This window comes from Marmota flaviventris, chromosome 4 (genome assembly GCF_047511675.1).
Source record: "Marmota flaviventris isolate mMarFla1 chromosome 4, mMarFla1.hap1, whole genome shotgun sequence".
NCBI lineage: Eukaryota > Metazoa > Chordata > Mammalia > Rodentia > Sciuridae > Marmota > Marmota flaviventris.
The window spans coordinates 51,879,150-51,891,729 of record NC_092501.1 but is presented as its reverse complement, the minus strand read 5'-3'; the positions used below and the strand labels follow the sequence as shown (position 1 = coordinate 51,891,729).

At 56.5% G+C, this 12,580-nt stretch overlaps 1 protein-coding gene across 1 annotated transcript; it reads left to right on the top strand.

Moving 5' to 3' along the window:
• Positions 1-3,007: 3,007 nt before the first annotated feature.
• Positions 3,008-12,319, top strand: LOC139705476 (cadherin-23-like). The gene is made up of 8 exons (XM_071611709.1): positions 3,008-3,040; positions 3,228-3,449; positions 3,645-3,764; positions 4,429-4,609; positions 8,794-8,927; positions 9,345-9,554; positions 10,620-10,727; positions 11,905-12,319. Exons 1-8 carry the CDS (start codon positions 3,008-3,010, stop codon positions 12,157-12,159), a joined length of 1,263 nt encoding a protein of 420 aa, XP_071467810.1. The 3' UTR covers positions 12,160-12,319.
• Positions 12,320-12,580: the final 261 nt, after the last annotated feature.

The window sequence follows — 12,580 nt, the reverse complement described above, 5'->3', positions numbered from 1 at the left end:
CTCAAGCTTGACCGTGAACTTTAGGGGACCTCGGCCTCCTCCCCTATTGATTCTGCATTCCTGGCACAGGCCAGGCGTGGAGGGCTGTTTACCTGAGGGACACACCAATGAGTGTTCAGGACTGCCTGACCAAGTGGCGGGGATGACTACAGCGGGGACCAGAGGTCGCAGGAGAGGAGGGCACTGCTGTGGTGCCCAGTGGACCCCAGCCCCACTGCAGCTGCCCGAGAGATTGCTGGCCCCTCAGAGATCTTGAGCTCACAGCCGACCCAGGCTGAAGGAGAAATACAGAGTCCAGCAGTGTCAGGAATCGGGAGAGTGGGACAGAAATTGTGGGTGACCCATGGATGGCCTGCTCCAGTCACAAGCTCTCTGGGGGCTCTCAGCCCTGCTTCCGGGGCAGGGAAGGCTACAGAAGAGGAAGGGTAGGGGGTATTTATTACTAGGTGTCCTTTTACAGGCCCAGACCCCTCGACCCAGGGAGCACTTCTGGGATGGGAGCCCCAGAAGCTGCCAGGAGCTAACCCAGGTCCTCTGCTATGATCATGTCCTTGTGATCCCACCTGGGAAGGAGGTCCTGGCCCTTTCTAGTGGCAGAGCATGCATTCTCTTCCAGCCAGAGAAGGGACCGACTCAACTGAGATCAGGTGGGCACTGGGCCCTCTTCCACTCCAGCCTGCTTCTGGCAGAGTGAGGTGAGGTTTGCAGAGCCCTTCCCCCTCTCTCCCCTCCTCCCCCACCACACTGCCCAGCACTGAACCTTCTGCGTTGTCAGGGTAGGGCACAGAGGTATTGCCCAAAGTGTGGGCCTGGTCCAGAAACCTCAAGCACTCTTGCCCCGACACCAGGGCAGGGAGGAAGTACTCAGTCGGAACAGCCTCTGGGGCCCCGACTTCCTGCTCACCCCCGAGGCCAGAGAAAGGCAGACCACCTTCCCAGGGCTCAAGGTGGAGCTTCTCATGGTGGTGGGTCTGCACAGCGGCCCCCACACAGCTACAACCTGAAAGCGGTGGCCTTCCTGGACAGTCATCTTTGCTCAGATATTTGGGGCCCCCACGCTCAAATCCATTATGGAGAAGGATGAAAAGTCCATCTGAGCTTTCAAATAACACAGGAGAGATTGCACACGTTTCATTCTTGAGACAAAGTTTCAGGATATGTCCCCCAGACTTGGTGCTTGTCCCCTCTCCACTCAGTTGAAAACTGATAAAATAATGCATTTCTCCCTTCTTATGTGCTTGCTGTTTTAATAAAGATTCCCACAGACTCTAAGGCCCAAAAGATGCCTCCTGAGAAGGGACTCGGGCCACATGACTGACGGCAGACCAGTATCAGAAGAGACTTTAGAGGTCAAAGTGGTTTCTTTATTAACAGACAAAAAAGGTTCAAACAGGGAATGCAACGTGCTCAAGGTCACACAGCTCCATTTCAAGGTTGCCAGTCCTACCTGTTTTAGGAAAAGCTGTCCCTGAGAGCCATAGCTACAGGTCCTAGGAATCATCACCTTGTCAGGGGCGGTGACAGCCTTCTTGGGTTCAGGGACCCTGTCCATCTCTCTAGGCCTCCATAGGTGGCTCCAGAGTCAGCCAGGACCAAGGAAGAGGTTGCACACACATTGTCTAGATTCAGCTTTTGGTACGACCACCTGCTTTCCGTTCTCTGACCTTGACCATGGCCTCATCATATTCTCTCACTAGGGCATCTTTGCAGTTGTCATAACCAAGATGTTTCAGATGAGTCACTAGTAGTGGTTTGTACGGGTCAGGATCCTGGCAGGAAACAGATGGCACTCATAAAGGGCTCAACTCAAGAGAGTGTGGTGGACGCCCCCCGACACCAGCGGGCACAGGAACCCCTTAGCACCATGTGTCCATGTGGAAGGAGGAGGTGATGTTGCTGGAGCCACCAGGGAAAGAACTGGAGCTGTGATGGGGGTCTCCAGCTAGAGACCCAGAGCCCCAAGCAGGGAGGGCCAGAGGGAGGGTGGAAGAAATCCCCCCACTCCCTCTGCCCCTCTCCTGTCTTCTGCAGGGGCTTCTATTGGCCAAGCCCACCTGGACGGCATTTAGCAAGGCAGCCTGGTAAGGCAGTCCACAGGGACCACCCCCCAGGGACAGCAAGGTGGAGAATGGAGTGGCTGGGGCCAGGGATGAGCAGTAACAGCAGGAGGCTAATCTCAGATTTTTGTTTTCGCCTACATGTAGGATGCCCCATCAGCCATTTCTTCTTACTGGTACACAATGATTGCACATAATGGTGGGACTGTCACATATTCGTACATGCACACAATATAACAATCTGGCCAGTGTCATTCACATCAGCCTCCCCTAGTAGATGTTGAGTGCTGAACACTCAGTGCTGATGGGAGGAACAGTACTTATGTTCGACTGTGATCCCAAGCATCAGCTAGAGCTGGGCAATCGCAGCACTAGAAAACTTGCCTGGAAATCATATTCTTTGAGTTTTATTTTTTATGGCTCAACAAATTCTGCTCATGAAATTTCCCCAAACCTAATGTCCTCCCACTTCAGAATGCTAAAAATAAGGCTGGGCATGATGGCACACGCCTGAATCCCAATGGCTCTGGAGGCTGAGGCAGGAGGATCGCAAATTCAAAGCCAGCCTCAGCAACTAAGCAAAGGCCCTAAGCTACTCAGTGGGACCCTGTCTCTAAATAAAATATAAAAAGGGCTGGGGACGTGGCTCAGTGGTTAAGCACCTCTAGATTCAATCCTTGGTACAAAAAAAAAAAAACAAACTATAAATATTTCTTCCACTTACATGAATAAAACATGAGCCTTAAATACTGAATTATAGCTAGTGCCCCACATTCTTGTCTCTTATTATCTGGAAGGAGACCCAGGGTCAATAAGGCCCTGGCCCAGGCAAGACTCTGATTGGGGTGACAACTGGGGTTCATCAGTTTGCCAGTTTTAATCACAAGATCACTGTGCTGACGAGGATCCCAATCTTGGTCTGGCCTCTGCAGTGCTGTGGTTGATTAGTGATGTCTGCCATGAGCCTGGCCATCTTAGTGATGGTACAGGTGCCATCTCAGACCTAAGCAGTTGCCCAGCTCGATTTTGACTGCGCCTCTGTGCTTTCTTCCTCTACTAGCCGGTGACCTCCCTCCCTCTCCCTCGCTTTCCTCCCCATGTTGGATCACACTGAGTTCAGTCTGGGAGAACAGCCCCGGGCCAGGGCACCTGACGGGCTCTTCTCCACAGGCCACCACTCATGTGTACGTGACCATTGTGGACGAGAACGACAACGCTCCCGTGTTCCCGCAGCCTCACTATGAGGTGTTGCTGGATGAGGGTCCAGACACGGTCAACACCAGCCTGGTCACTGTCCGAGCACTGGACCTGGACGAGGGGCCCAATGGCACCGTCACCTACGCCATCATCGCAGGCAACGTCCTCAACACCTTCCGGATCGACAGGCACACGGTCAGCACTGAGGGCCGCGCGGGGCTGGGGAGCTTCTGCAGGGGCTGCTGGGGGCTCCACAGGGGTCCGGGAGGAAGGCACAGCCGGGTGGGAGGGCTCTCCATCAGGGCCAGGGCCCACCTCCTGGGCGGGTCAGAGGCTGCTCTGGAACTGCCGTCCATCAATCTACCCTTGTTCCTTCTGTCCATCCCTCAGGGAGTCATCAGTGCCATCAAGGAGTTGGACTATGAGATCAGCCATGGCCGCTACACCCTGATTGTCACCGCCACAGACCAGTGCCCCATCTTACCCCACCGCCTCACCTCTACCACCACGGTGTGTGGGTGGGACCCGGGACCCAGCCCCCAGCCCCAGTGTAGAGTGGGAGGAAAACAGGCCCAGAAAGCTGAAAGGGGGAGGGTCTGGGAAGACTGTCCAGGGGAAATGGCTAAATCCAAGAGTGCTGTCCTGCTCTTAGCAGCCCACCCAAACTAGCTGTGTGACTTTAAGGAGGTTGCTAAAACTCTGTGTGACTCCACCCACAGGTGAAAACACCTTCCTCCCCTTCATGGGAAAAGCAGGAACTCTGGTTAAGCCAACAGGGGTTCAAACTCCTGATTTTTCACTTCCTTACTATGTGACCCTGGCCAATTCACTTAACTTCTCTGAGCTTTGATTTCTTCATTTATGAAAGAGGGATTTAAAAAAAAAAAAAAACTATGATTCTGGGAGAAGAAAATAGGAGATCATGCGAAATGACCAAGGGCAGCAAAAACCTAGGCATTCACAATATTACATCTGTGATGCCCATCAAAAGAGCCTGATGACCCATCCACACACTGGCTTCAAATGCCCTCCCACATCCATGGCCTCACAGGAATCGGCCCCAGGGAGTGAAGCCGCATTCTCAGGTCCAGATGGAGGAGCGGGGCCCAGAGGGCAGCTGCACCCAGCGGGAGGCTGGCTGGAGCGAGGCCCTGCTGAGCTTGTTCACACTCAGGTGCTCGTGAATGTGAACGACATCAACGACAACGTGCCCACCTTCCCCCGGGACTATGAGGGACCCTTTGATGTCACCGAGGGCCAGCCGGGGCCCAGGGTGTGGACTTTCCTGGCTCACGACCGGGACTCAGGCCCCAACGGGCAGGTGGAGTACAGCCTGGTGGACGGAGACCCTCTGGGTGAGCAGGGGGTCTGCATATGGCGGTGGGGGCGGACACCCCCCCTCCGCCGAGGGCCTCTCCCTATCCCACTCAGTAGTAGGGCAGGAAGGGAGGTCTCAAGGCAGCTGGTCACCCTGTGGTGTGATCTTGCCCTCTCTGGGCCTCGGTTTCCCCATCCATCAGATGGGGGGTGATCTTGACAGGGGTATGGTGAGAATCGGCACCTGACTCTTTATTATTGAGTACCTAGTATGTGCTGGCCGCATGCCAGGTACCGAGGCTACACAACAGACACAAATTCCTGCCTTCGAGACAGGACCCAGACAACACGCTGAGTAGGTAGATGACTTACTAACTGATAAAGTATTAAGACCTGTCCAAGGGGTGACATTTAAGCAAAGATCTGAAGGGGGTAAGAAACAGTCGGAGCAGCTCTCTAGGGAAAAGCATCCCCAAAAGAAGGAGCAGCCAGGGCCAAGGCCCCGGCCTCGGAGCGGTGCCATATGTCTATGAGAAACAAAAGCCCCTGTGGTCAGCTGAAGTTAAGCAAGAGGATGAGGAGGAAGAAATGAGGTCAGGAGGCTGGGCCAGAGGTTTTCGGACCTTGAGGGCCATTAAGAGGACCTGGTGTTGACGGAGGAGGCCGACTACATGGGAGGGCTTTGAGCAGGGGAGGGACAGGGTCACTCTGGTTCCCATGCTCAGAAGAGAGCACAGGGCTGCCCAGGAAGGAGCCTGGTGAAGACACTGAGGCTAGAGGCGGGCCACCTGGGACTGGGATGGTGGCATCACTGGGGGTGAGAGGTGGCACTCTGTCCAGCAGGATGCTTGGTCATGAGTGTGAGAGAAAGTCAGGGTGGGGACCTGAGTGGCCCAAGGACAGCGTCGCCTCTAACACACACGAGCCTGCAGGCGTGGAGGGAGGGGAGCACAGGGAGAGGGGTCTGGGCTGGAGACAGGTATGTGGAAGTTGTCACACGGAGACAATTAAAGCCACCCAGGAAGTGGAGAGGGTGGGGATAGAACACAAAGTGGGGGGAAACTGGCCATGAAGAGGCTAAAGGGAAAATAACCCACGTCCAGAGCACCGGATTCAGAGCCCCTGCTGTCCAGAGCTGGCGGAGGCCACTCCACTCTGACATGCCACCCTCTCATGTCCCCAAGTCTCCTCTCTGGCCAAGCACCATGCCTTTATCTTCCAAAAACCAGCATAGTCTCTGCCTGTTATTTTCACAAGACAGGACTCTGTCATTTTATGGGGGTCCCTGGTCCTGCCTAGGAAGGTACCAAAGCCCGACTGAGAGGTGATGCTGGACAGGCAGCTGAACCCCTCCTGGGAAGGGCCTGGTCCCCACCCCAGCTTCCTGGGCGCCGGGCTCACCCATGTCCCAGCACACCACAGACGGCTCCATGCCCAGCGCAGGAGAAATCTCCCCGGTTAGGAATGGGGGAGGCTTGTGGAGATGTCCCCTGAAGGAGTGGGAGAGGCTGGGGTTTCCCTAGGGTGACCCCAGCTGGGGCTCCCTCTCCCCAGGCAGGAAGAGCAGACATGTAGAGCCCCAAGATCATTTCAGGCTCCCCTTGCACTAACCCCATCCCAGAAAGGCAGGGATGACCTAACGGGACCCCAGAGCCAGCAGCCGGGTCACATCCCCTCCCTCCTCTTTAGTCATGCTGGAAACTTGGAAAGTTGACACTTGCTATAACTCAAGACTGTTTTTCTGGAGAGAGCCCGTTTAGCCACACCCCATCAGAGAAGAGAGTGTCACTCGCAGGCCGCCCAGCTTAAAGGTCACCTTCCCACCCCTACAGCGGAGCCTGGAGGGGGTTCTGTGGTGGGGAACCCTAGGACCTCCAGCTGCCCATTCTGGCCAGACCTGCTCTTTGGTCCCCTTTCCCACATCCTCATCCCCACTGAGAACTCCCAGTTCCCCAGAGGGCTGCCTGGGACTCCTTCCAGCTGCCCCTAATGATGCCCATAGTTGCCATGAATCCATGCACGCAAAGTGGACCAGGCCTTCCCTAGGCCTGGCACAGCCTGGCCAGGGCACCTCCAGATAGGGATGTCAAGGCCAGGCTCCGCAACCATTAGGATTCAGACCTGGGTAAGACGGGATTGAAATCCTGTGCTTTTAACCTCCTGCCTCCAGGTGTGGAGGGTGGTGAGATCTGTCCTGGGGCAAGCTGCTAAGGAGGCTGATCTGCAGAATGGACTTTAGCCTGCCCACTTCCTGCATCCCCAAGCTGACCTTGTCAGGGTCTTGCCTGAGCCCAGCCCCCCAGGCCTTCAAGAGCACAGTGATAGGGCCTCCCCCGCCCCCTGGCTTTGGAGAGAAGGCAGAAGGCCATCTGCCAGCCAATGGCCAGAGAGCTGGGAAATCCCTAGAAAGGGAATCCCCAGTTCTTTGGAGACCTTGGAGCATCAGGGGCTCAGGAAATCCTGCTGGAAGTAGCTTCCTTCCGCCCCCCAGGCAGGGAGGGGCCTGTAGGGGCCAAGGGGAGACTGGGAGCGGAAGGGCTGGTGGTAAATCCCAGGTGCAGGTGGCACCTGGGAGGAGTGGGGGGCTGGGAATGGAGCCTAGGATGTGAGGCAGGCACCGGAAATCTCCAGGTTGCCTGGGCCTCTCTCCTTGCCCTGTCCCCGTGTGCTGTGTATCTGTGAGCCAGTTAGCACCCCACTCTGGGCCTGATCCCCAAGTGCAAGAGGGAAAGTGAAGAAAGTGACTTTCTCTTGGGTCAGTTCCTGGGAGACTGCAGGGGTGACCGCTGGTCCTCGGGCTCTCTCCACTTACAGCCTCAGTCCATTCTCTCTGCACCAGTGAGGCTCCCACATGCCCCCTTGGTGTCCTCCCCTCCCTGGTCTCTTGCCACCTCCCACACCGCTCACCCTGTCAAGCATGTTGTCTGGAAAGCCCACAAGTCCTGTGAGATGCAGTGGGCCAAGACCCAGAGGCCAGGGTTCGAATCTTGGGTCTGCCATTATCTTGTTGTGGAAGAGTAGGCAAGGGGTCAGCCTTCTGTGGGCCCTGGCTTCATTTTGTCAAAAGACACGACACTGGATAGGCCAGAGTCAGATTCTAAGGTTCATACCTTAGGCACTGACTCAGCCAGGCTGAGATAAGGACTGAACCCCAAACGGCCAGGCGGGGTGCTCTAGGAGAACCCCCTCTGCAGCCAGAGCGGTAAACAGAGGACATCACCTTGCCCACCATTACAAAGCATTCTTTAACATGAAGCCTTGTCCCTCCCCAGTGTCCCCTTGTAGAAGTCGTGGTGTCTGGGAGAGATGGGAAGTCACCAAGCCAGGTGTATGACACACACCTGTAACCCCTGCAGCTCTGGAGGCTGAGGCAGGAGGACCACAAATTCCAGGCCAGCCTCAGCAACTTAGTGAGACCCTGTCTCAAAATCAGAAGGGCTGTGCGTGTGGTTCATGTTAGAAATACTGGGGTGCCGCAAGGAATCAGACCCATGTTCGGAAGTAGCTCAGCCAGGCAAACTTTACTTCTGCAGAAGCCGCGTTACCAAGGAAAATCCTCCCACAAGTGAGCACACCTGGGGAGAGGGAGGGCAGTTCACCTGTCTTTATCCCGAACGCGGCCCTGTCCCTTGCTCTGATAGGAGGGGCTCAGGGTTACAGTCTATGTGATTGTCTAATTTTAAAATTGGGGTGGGCCAAGGGAAGGGCCACAGTTTAAATGGCTACAATCGGATCTTACATCCCAATTAAGGCTAAAAGCTATACTTTGAAAATTGACCACTGAACTTTCTATTTCTCACACTCAGTGGCAGAGCATCCCTGGGTTCCATCTCCAGTACAAAAGAAAAAAACAAACAAACAAAAAAAAACCTGACGCCATAGTTACTTTGTGATCAATAGTGGTTGGAAAGAGTGTCCCTGGGTAGGTAGGGAGCCCCGCTTTCCAACACAACCGTCTTACCCAGGGTCAGTCTTGGGCCTGGGCGGCCCGGGGAAGGGTGCTGATTGGTCTGGAACTGCGGACACGTGGGCCGTGAGCGGCCACGCCCACCGCTCCCCTGGTCTGATGGAGCTGAAGCTGGGCGCAGTGGAGGCTTGGCACCCTGGATGTCCTCAGCCCTGGCCAGGGGGGCTGGCCACGGGGAGGGGAGAAGCCAGGCCCTCTGCAGCTCTTGGCCAATCCCAGCTAATGGCTAACTCCCGCCTTCTCTGGGGGCCGCAGGGGAGTTCCTGATCTCTCCCGTGGAAGGGGTGCTGCGGGTGCGGAAGGATGTGGAGCTGGACCGGGAGACTGTTGCCTTCTACAACCTGACCATCTGTGCCCGCGACCGGGGGGTGCCCCCACTCAGCTCCACTGTGAGTACAGGACCCCACTCCAGGGCTTCCCCTTCCTGCCCCCCTCTTCTCCTCATAGAGATTCCTGCGAATACTGTCACCCTCCTGCCCTGAGGGGCCACAGGCTGCTCTGGGGCCAGTCTAAGACCCTGAGTCCCTCTTAAGAGTCATCCCTGGAGGCTGGGCAAGGGCCTGGTGGCTGTGGCTGCTCAGGGCACTCCTGACCCCACGCCCCTGGGGAGAGGCAGCCCTGCCTGGCTAGTCACCCTCCCTCCGCCTCGGCCGCCTCCTGCTTTTCCTTCTCCTGCCTTTGTTTGACCTGCATCTTCCTCTTTGTCTTCCCCACGGCCTCTGGCCTCCGGGCCTTCCCTCCCTCGATGCCTCCTCTTGCTGCTCATGTCCACCGCTCCTGGCACTCCCTCCTCTGGCTGGCCCCAGATGCTGGTGGGGATCCGGGTGCTGGACATCAATGACAATGACCCGGTGCTGCTGAACCTGCCCATGAACATCACCATCAGTGAGAACAGCCCGGTCTCCAGCTTCGTCACCCGTGTCCTGGCCAGCGACGCCGACAGCGGTTGCAACGCGCTCCTCACCTTCAACATCACCGCAGGCAACCGGGAGCGGGCCTTCTTCATCAACGCCACGGTAGGCCCCCAAGGGCCCTCCCCAAAAAGGGGACCCTGTCCTAGAGGCCTTTAGTTGTTGCGGTCTGGCCTCCTGCTTCCCGCATGGAATCCTGGAGATCCCTGTGAGCTGTGTCAAAAGGGAAAATCCCTTTAGGCAAACTGCATAGAGCAGAGCTCAGTGAGGAAGAAACAAAAAGCATGAAAAAAAGTTCTTCAGTGGGGCGGCCTCCATGCCCAGAGCAGGCTCTGGTCAAAGAAATGGACTCTTTACTAAAAGGGAATTCTAGCCAATAAATGGATCCATCAGCATTAATCAAAACACTTGCTGGGCGCCGTGGCACGCGCCTGTGATCCCTGGGAGACTGAAGCAGGAGGATTGCAAGTTCAAAGCCAGCCTCAGCCACTTAGCGAGGCCCTGAGCAACTCAACGAGATCCTGTCTCTAAATAAAATGCAAAAAGGGCTGGGGATGTGGCTCAGTGGTTAAGCACCCCTGGGTTCAATCCCTGGTGCCAGAAAACAAACAAAACTCCCTGAAGTAAAGCATAAGCACAGCTTTGTCTGTCTGTCTGTCTGTCATGGATACAGCTTAAATAGTTAACTGGCTACTGCAGTTACCCGAATTAACCATATTGGTTTGGTCTCTGGGTTCCTAGTGCCAAAGCCTCATCCAAATCAATGGCCTCTTACAATTTAGCAGCCATCTCTGGTGTCCATCTGGAGCTACCTGAGGTTTGTCCTGGGCAGAGATGGGGCTAGAGCCTCTGGGGACACTTGGGTTCTGTCCATGATGCACCAGAAATGCTCACTTGGCCTCTTGGAGTGTCCGTAGACTACAGACACCATGGCATCGTCAAAGGGCCCATACTTTGTGGACAGCAAGACCTTGGGGATTGGTCACTCACCCTCACCCTGGCAGGAGCCTGCCAGCCCACATTTGGCCCTCTGGACCATCTCTTGGGTGCTTTAGGGAGAGAGCTCATAGCCACCCCTGGAGCTGCAGACTGAGCAGTTGGGCATCTGTGGGTCAGAGCCAAAAGTGGGGAACAGGTGGCCACTCGGCTCACCTACCCTGCACATCCCAGACAGGGATCGTCACTGTGAACCAGCCCCTGGACCGTGAGCGGATCCCAGAGTACAAGCTGACCATTTCCGTGAAGGACAACCCGGAGAACCCACGCATAGCCAGGAAGGTGAGGCGGAGGGCACAGTGGGCCCCGTGGGGTGCCCGAGGGGCACACGACACATCACCTTTCCCACAAGCAGCAGGCCTGGGGCTCAGGTGCACAGGTCTTGGAATGAGCAAGTGCTGTATTCAAATCCCAGCTTAAGAAAGAAAAAAATCCCAACTTTTCCTGTCCTTAGGTGTGTGGCTTTGACAGATTAACACTCTGGGCCTTCGTTTCCTCTTCTGAAAAAGATCACACTCACCTCAGAGTTGTGGAGAGGATGAAGGGGGTCCTCAGCACAGTGCTGGGAACGGGACGACCCCTCAGTGGCCGCCTTCAGTGGGTGCCAGCTGCTGTCCTCTCCCGCCACCGACACCTGGCGCACACCCCATCTGTGTGCCTGTGGGCTGTGCGTTCACACACACTGAGGCCCTGAAAGCACTGCGTTTCCCTTCAAAAGCCAAAGAAATGGACTCTTTACTAAAAGGCAATGGGCATTGCGTAGCAGTCCCTGTCCCCTGTCGGAGGGGTCAGCTCTCTTCCCAACCTCTGAGGCCACAAGTATTTGGGCTCAGTTCATCTCGGCTCTGCTCCTGGCTAGCAGTGTGGCTCAGCCAGGGCACTGTTCTCCCTGGGCCTCGGTTTCCTCATCGGTTCAGCCAGAGGAGACTGCGGGCTGGAGTATCTTAAGGCCCTTGCCTCCCTCGGTGCCTTCCCGCTTCCTTCTCTTGCTTCCTACCTCCTCTCCTGCTTTTTCTGGCTCTCATTTCCCCCTCTCCTTCTGATGCTTTGGAGGGCCCTGGCCATCCTGGGGGCAGCAGTGCTGAGGGGTTGGGGGTGGGGGAGGCTGGCAGCTAGCTCGCCCCTCTGAGCCGTGGTTCCTGCCCCTCTGAAATGGTGATAGCATCCCGGGGTACAGGGTACATGGTTCGGCACCACTCAGATCCACCCTGCCTGTGACCTTCACGCTACCTCCCTGAAGGAGTTAAGATCCCCCTTTGCTCTACTGCAAACCTGATGCCCAGACAGAGGGGAAGTTACTTGCCCAAGGCCAACCAGTGAGCTGCTAAGGAGTGGGGGCTTGAAGCCAGGTCCCTGGACACTGGTGCAGGCTTCTTGGATCTTCCACCTCCCAGCCCCTCTGTCAAGGGGTCCCTTTACCAGAGCACAGCCTACAGCCTGCCCCTGTCCCATCTCACAGGATTTTGACTTGCTGCTGATCTCTCTTGCCGATGAGAATGACAACCACCCCCTCTTCACTGAGGGAACCTACCAGGCAGAGGTGATGGAGAACTCTCCTGCTGGTAGGTGCTGGGCCCGCCCAGGGGCTCCTGCCATGGCTGGCACTGCTGGGGCCTCAGGCCTGGAGATGCGCCGTGTGCCCAGTGGTGGAACCCGATGCAGGCCCCAGTGGGTGCAGAAGGGGGTCAGAGGAAAGGGACAGGCACAGTTCTGAGGGCTAGGGAGTGGGGGAAGCTGCTGGGCCTCTCGGGAGCCACTAGAGAGACTAAAGGACGGGCTGGAAGAGCCGGTGTGGTGCTTGGTCCCCAGGGTGGTCTGAATAAGCCCCACTGTTGCCAAAGAGGGGTGCCAAAGGTGGAAGGGCGCCCGCCAGGCCTTTGGTTTGGAACCTCTGGGGAATAGCTTTAATCAGATGTGGAGGTCCCAGGAGGCCAGCATAGATGAGCCACACCTCCCTCCCCAGGGACAGAGTTTGCCCTTTGGCACGCCCCCAGGTGCGCCCTCACTTCTCCTCCAGCCTCCCCAGCCCCCAAACCTTGGACTGGGGGGTCAGAGAGAGAAGCGCTGAGATGCTCCTCTTCTGACTCCCTGCCTGGAGCCTGCCTGTGTGCATGCTCCCGCGTGGGCCAGCGCTC

Coding starts and splice junctions, on each gene's coding strand:
- LOC139705476 (XM_071611709.1), top strand. CDS start 3,008: ATGTCTGCCATGAGCCTGGCCATCTTAGTGATG. Junction 4,610..8,793: donor GGTGGACGGAGACCCTCTGG/GTGAGCAGGGGG, acceptor TGGGGGCCGCAG/GGGAGTTCCTGATCTCTCCC. Junction 10,728..11,904: donor ACCCACGCATAGCCAGGAAG/GTGAGGCGGAGG, acceptor CCCATCTCACAG/GATTTTGACTTGCTGCTGAT.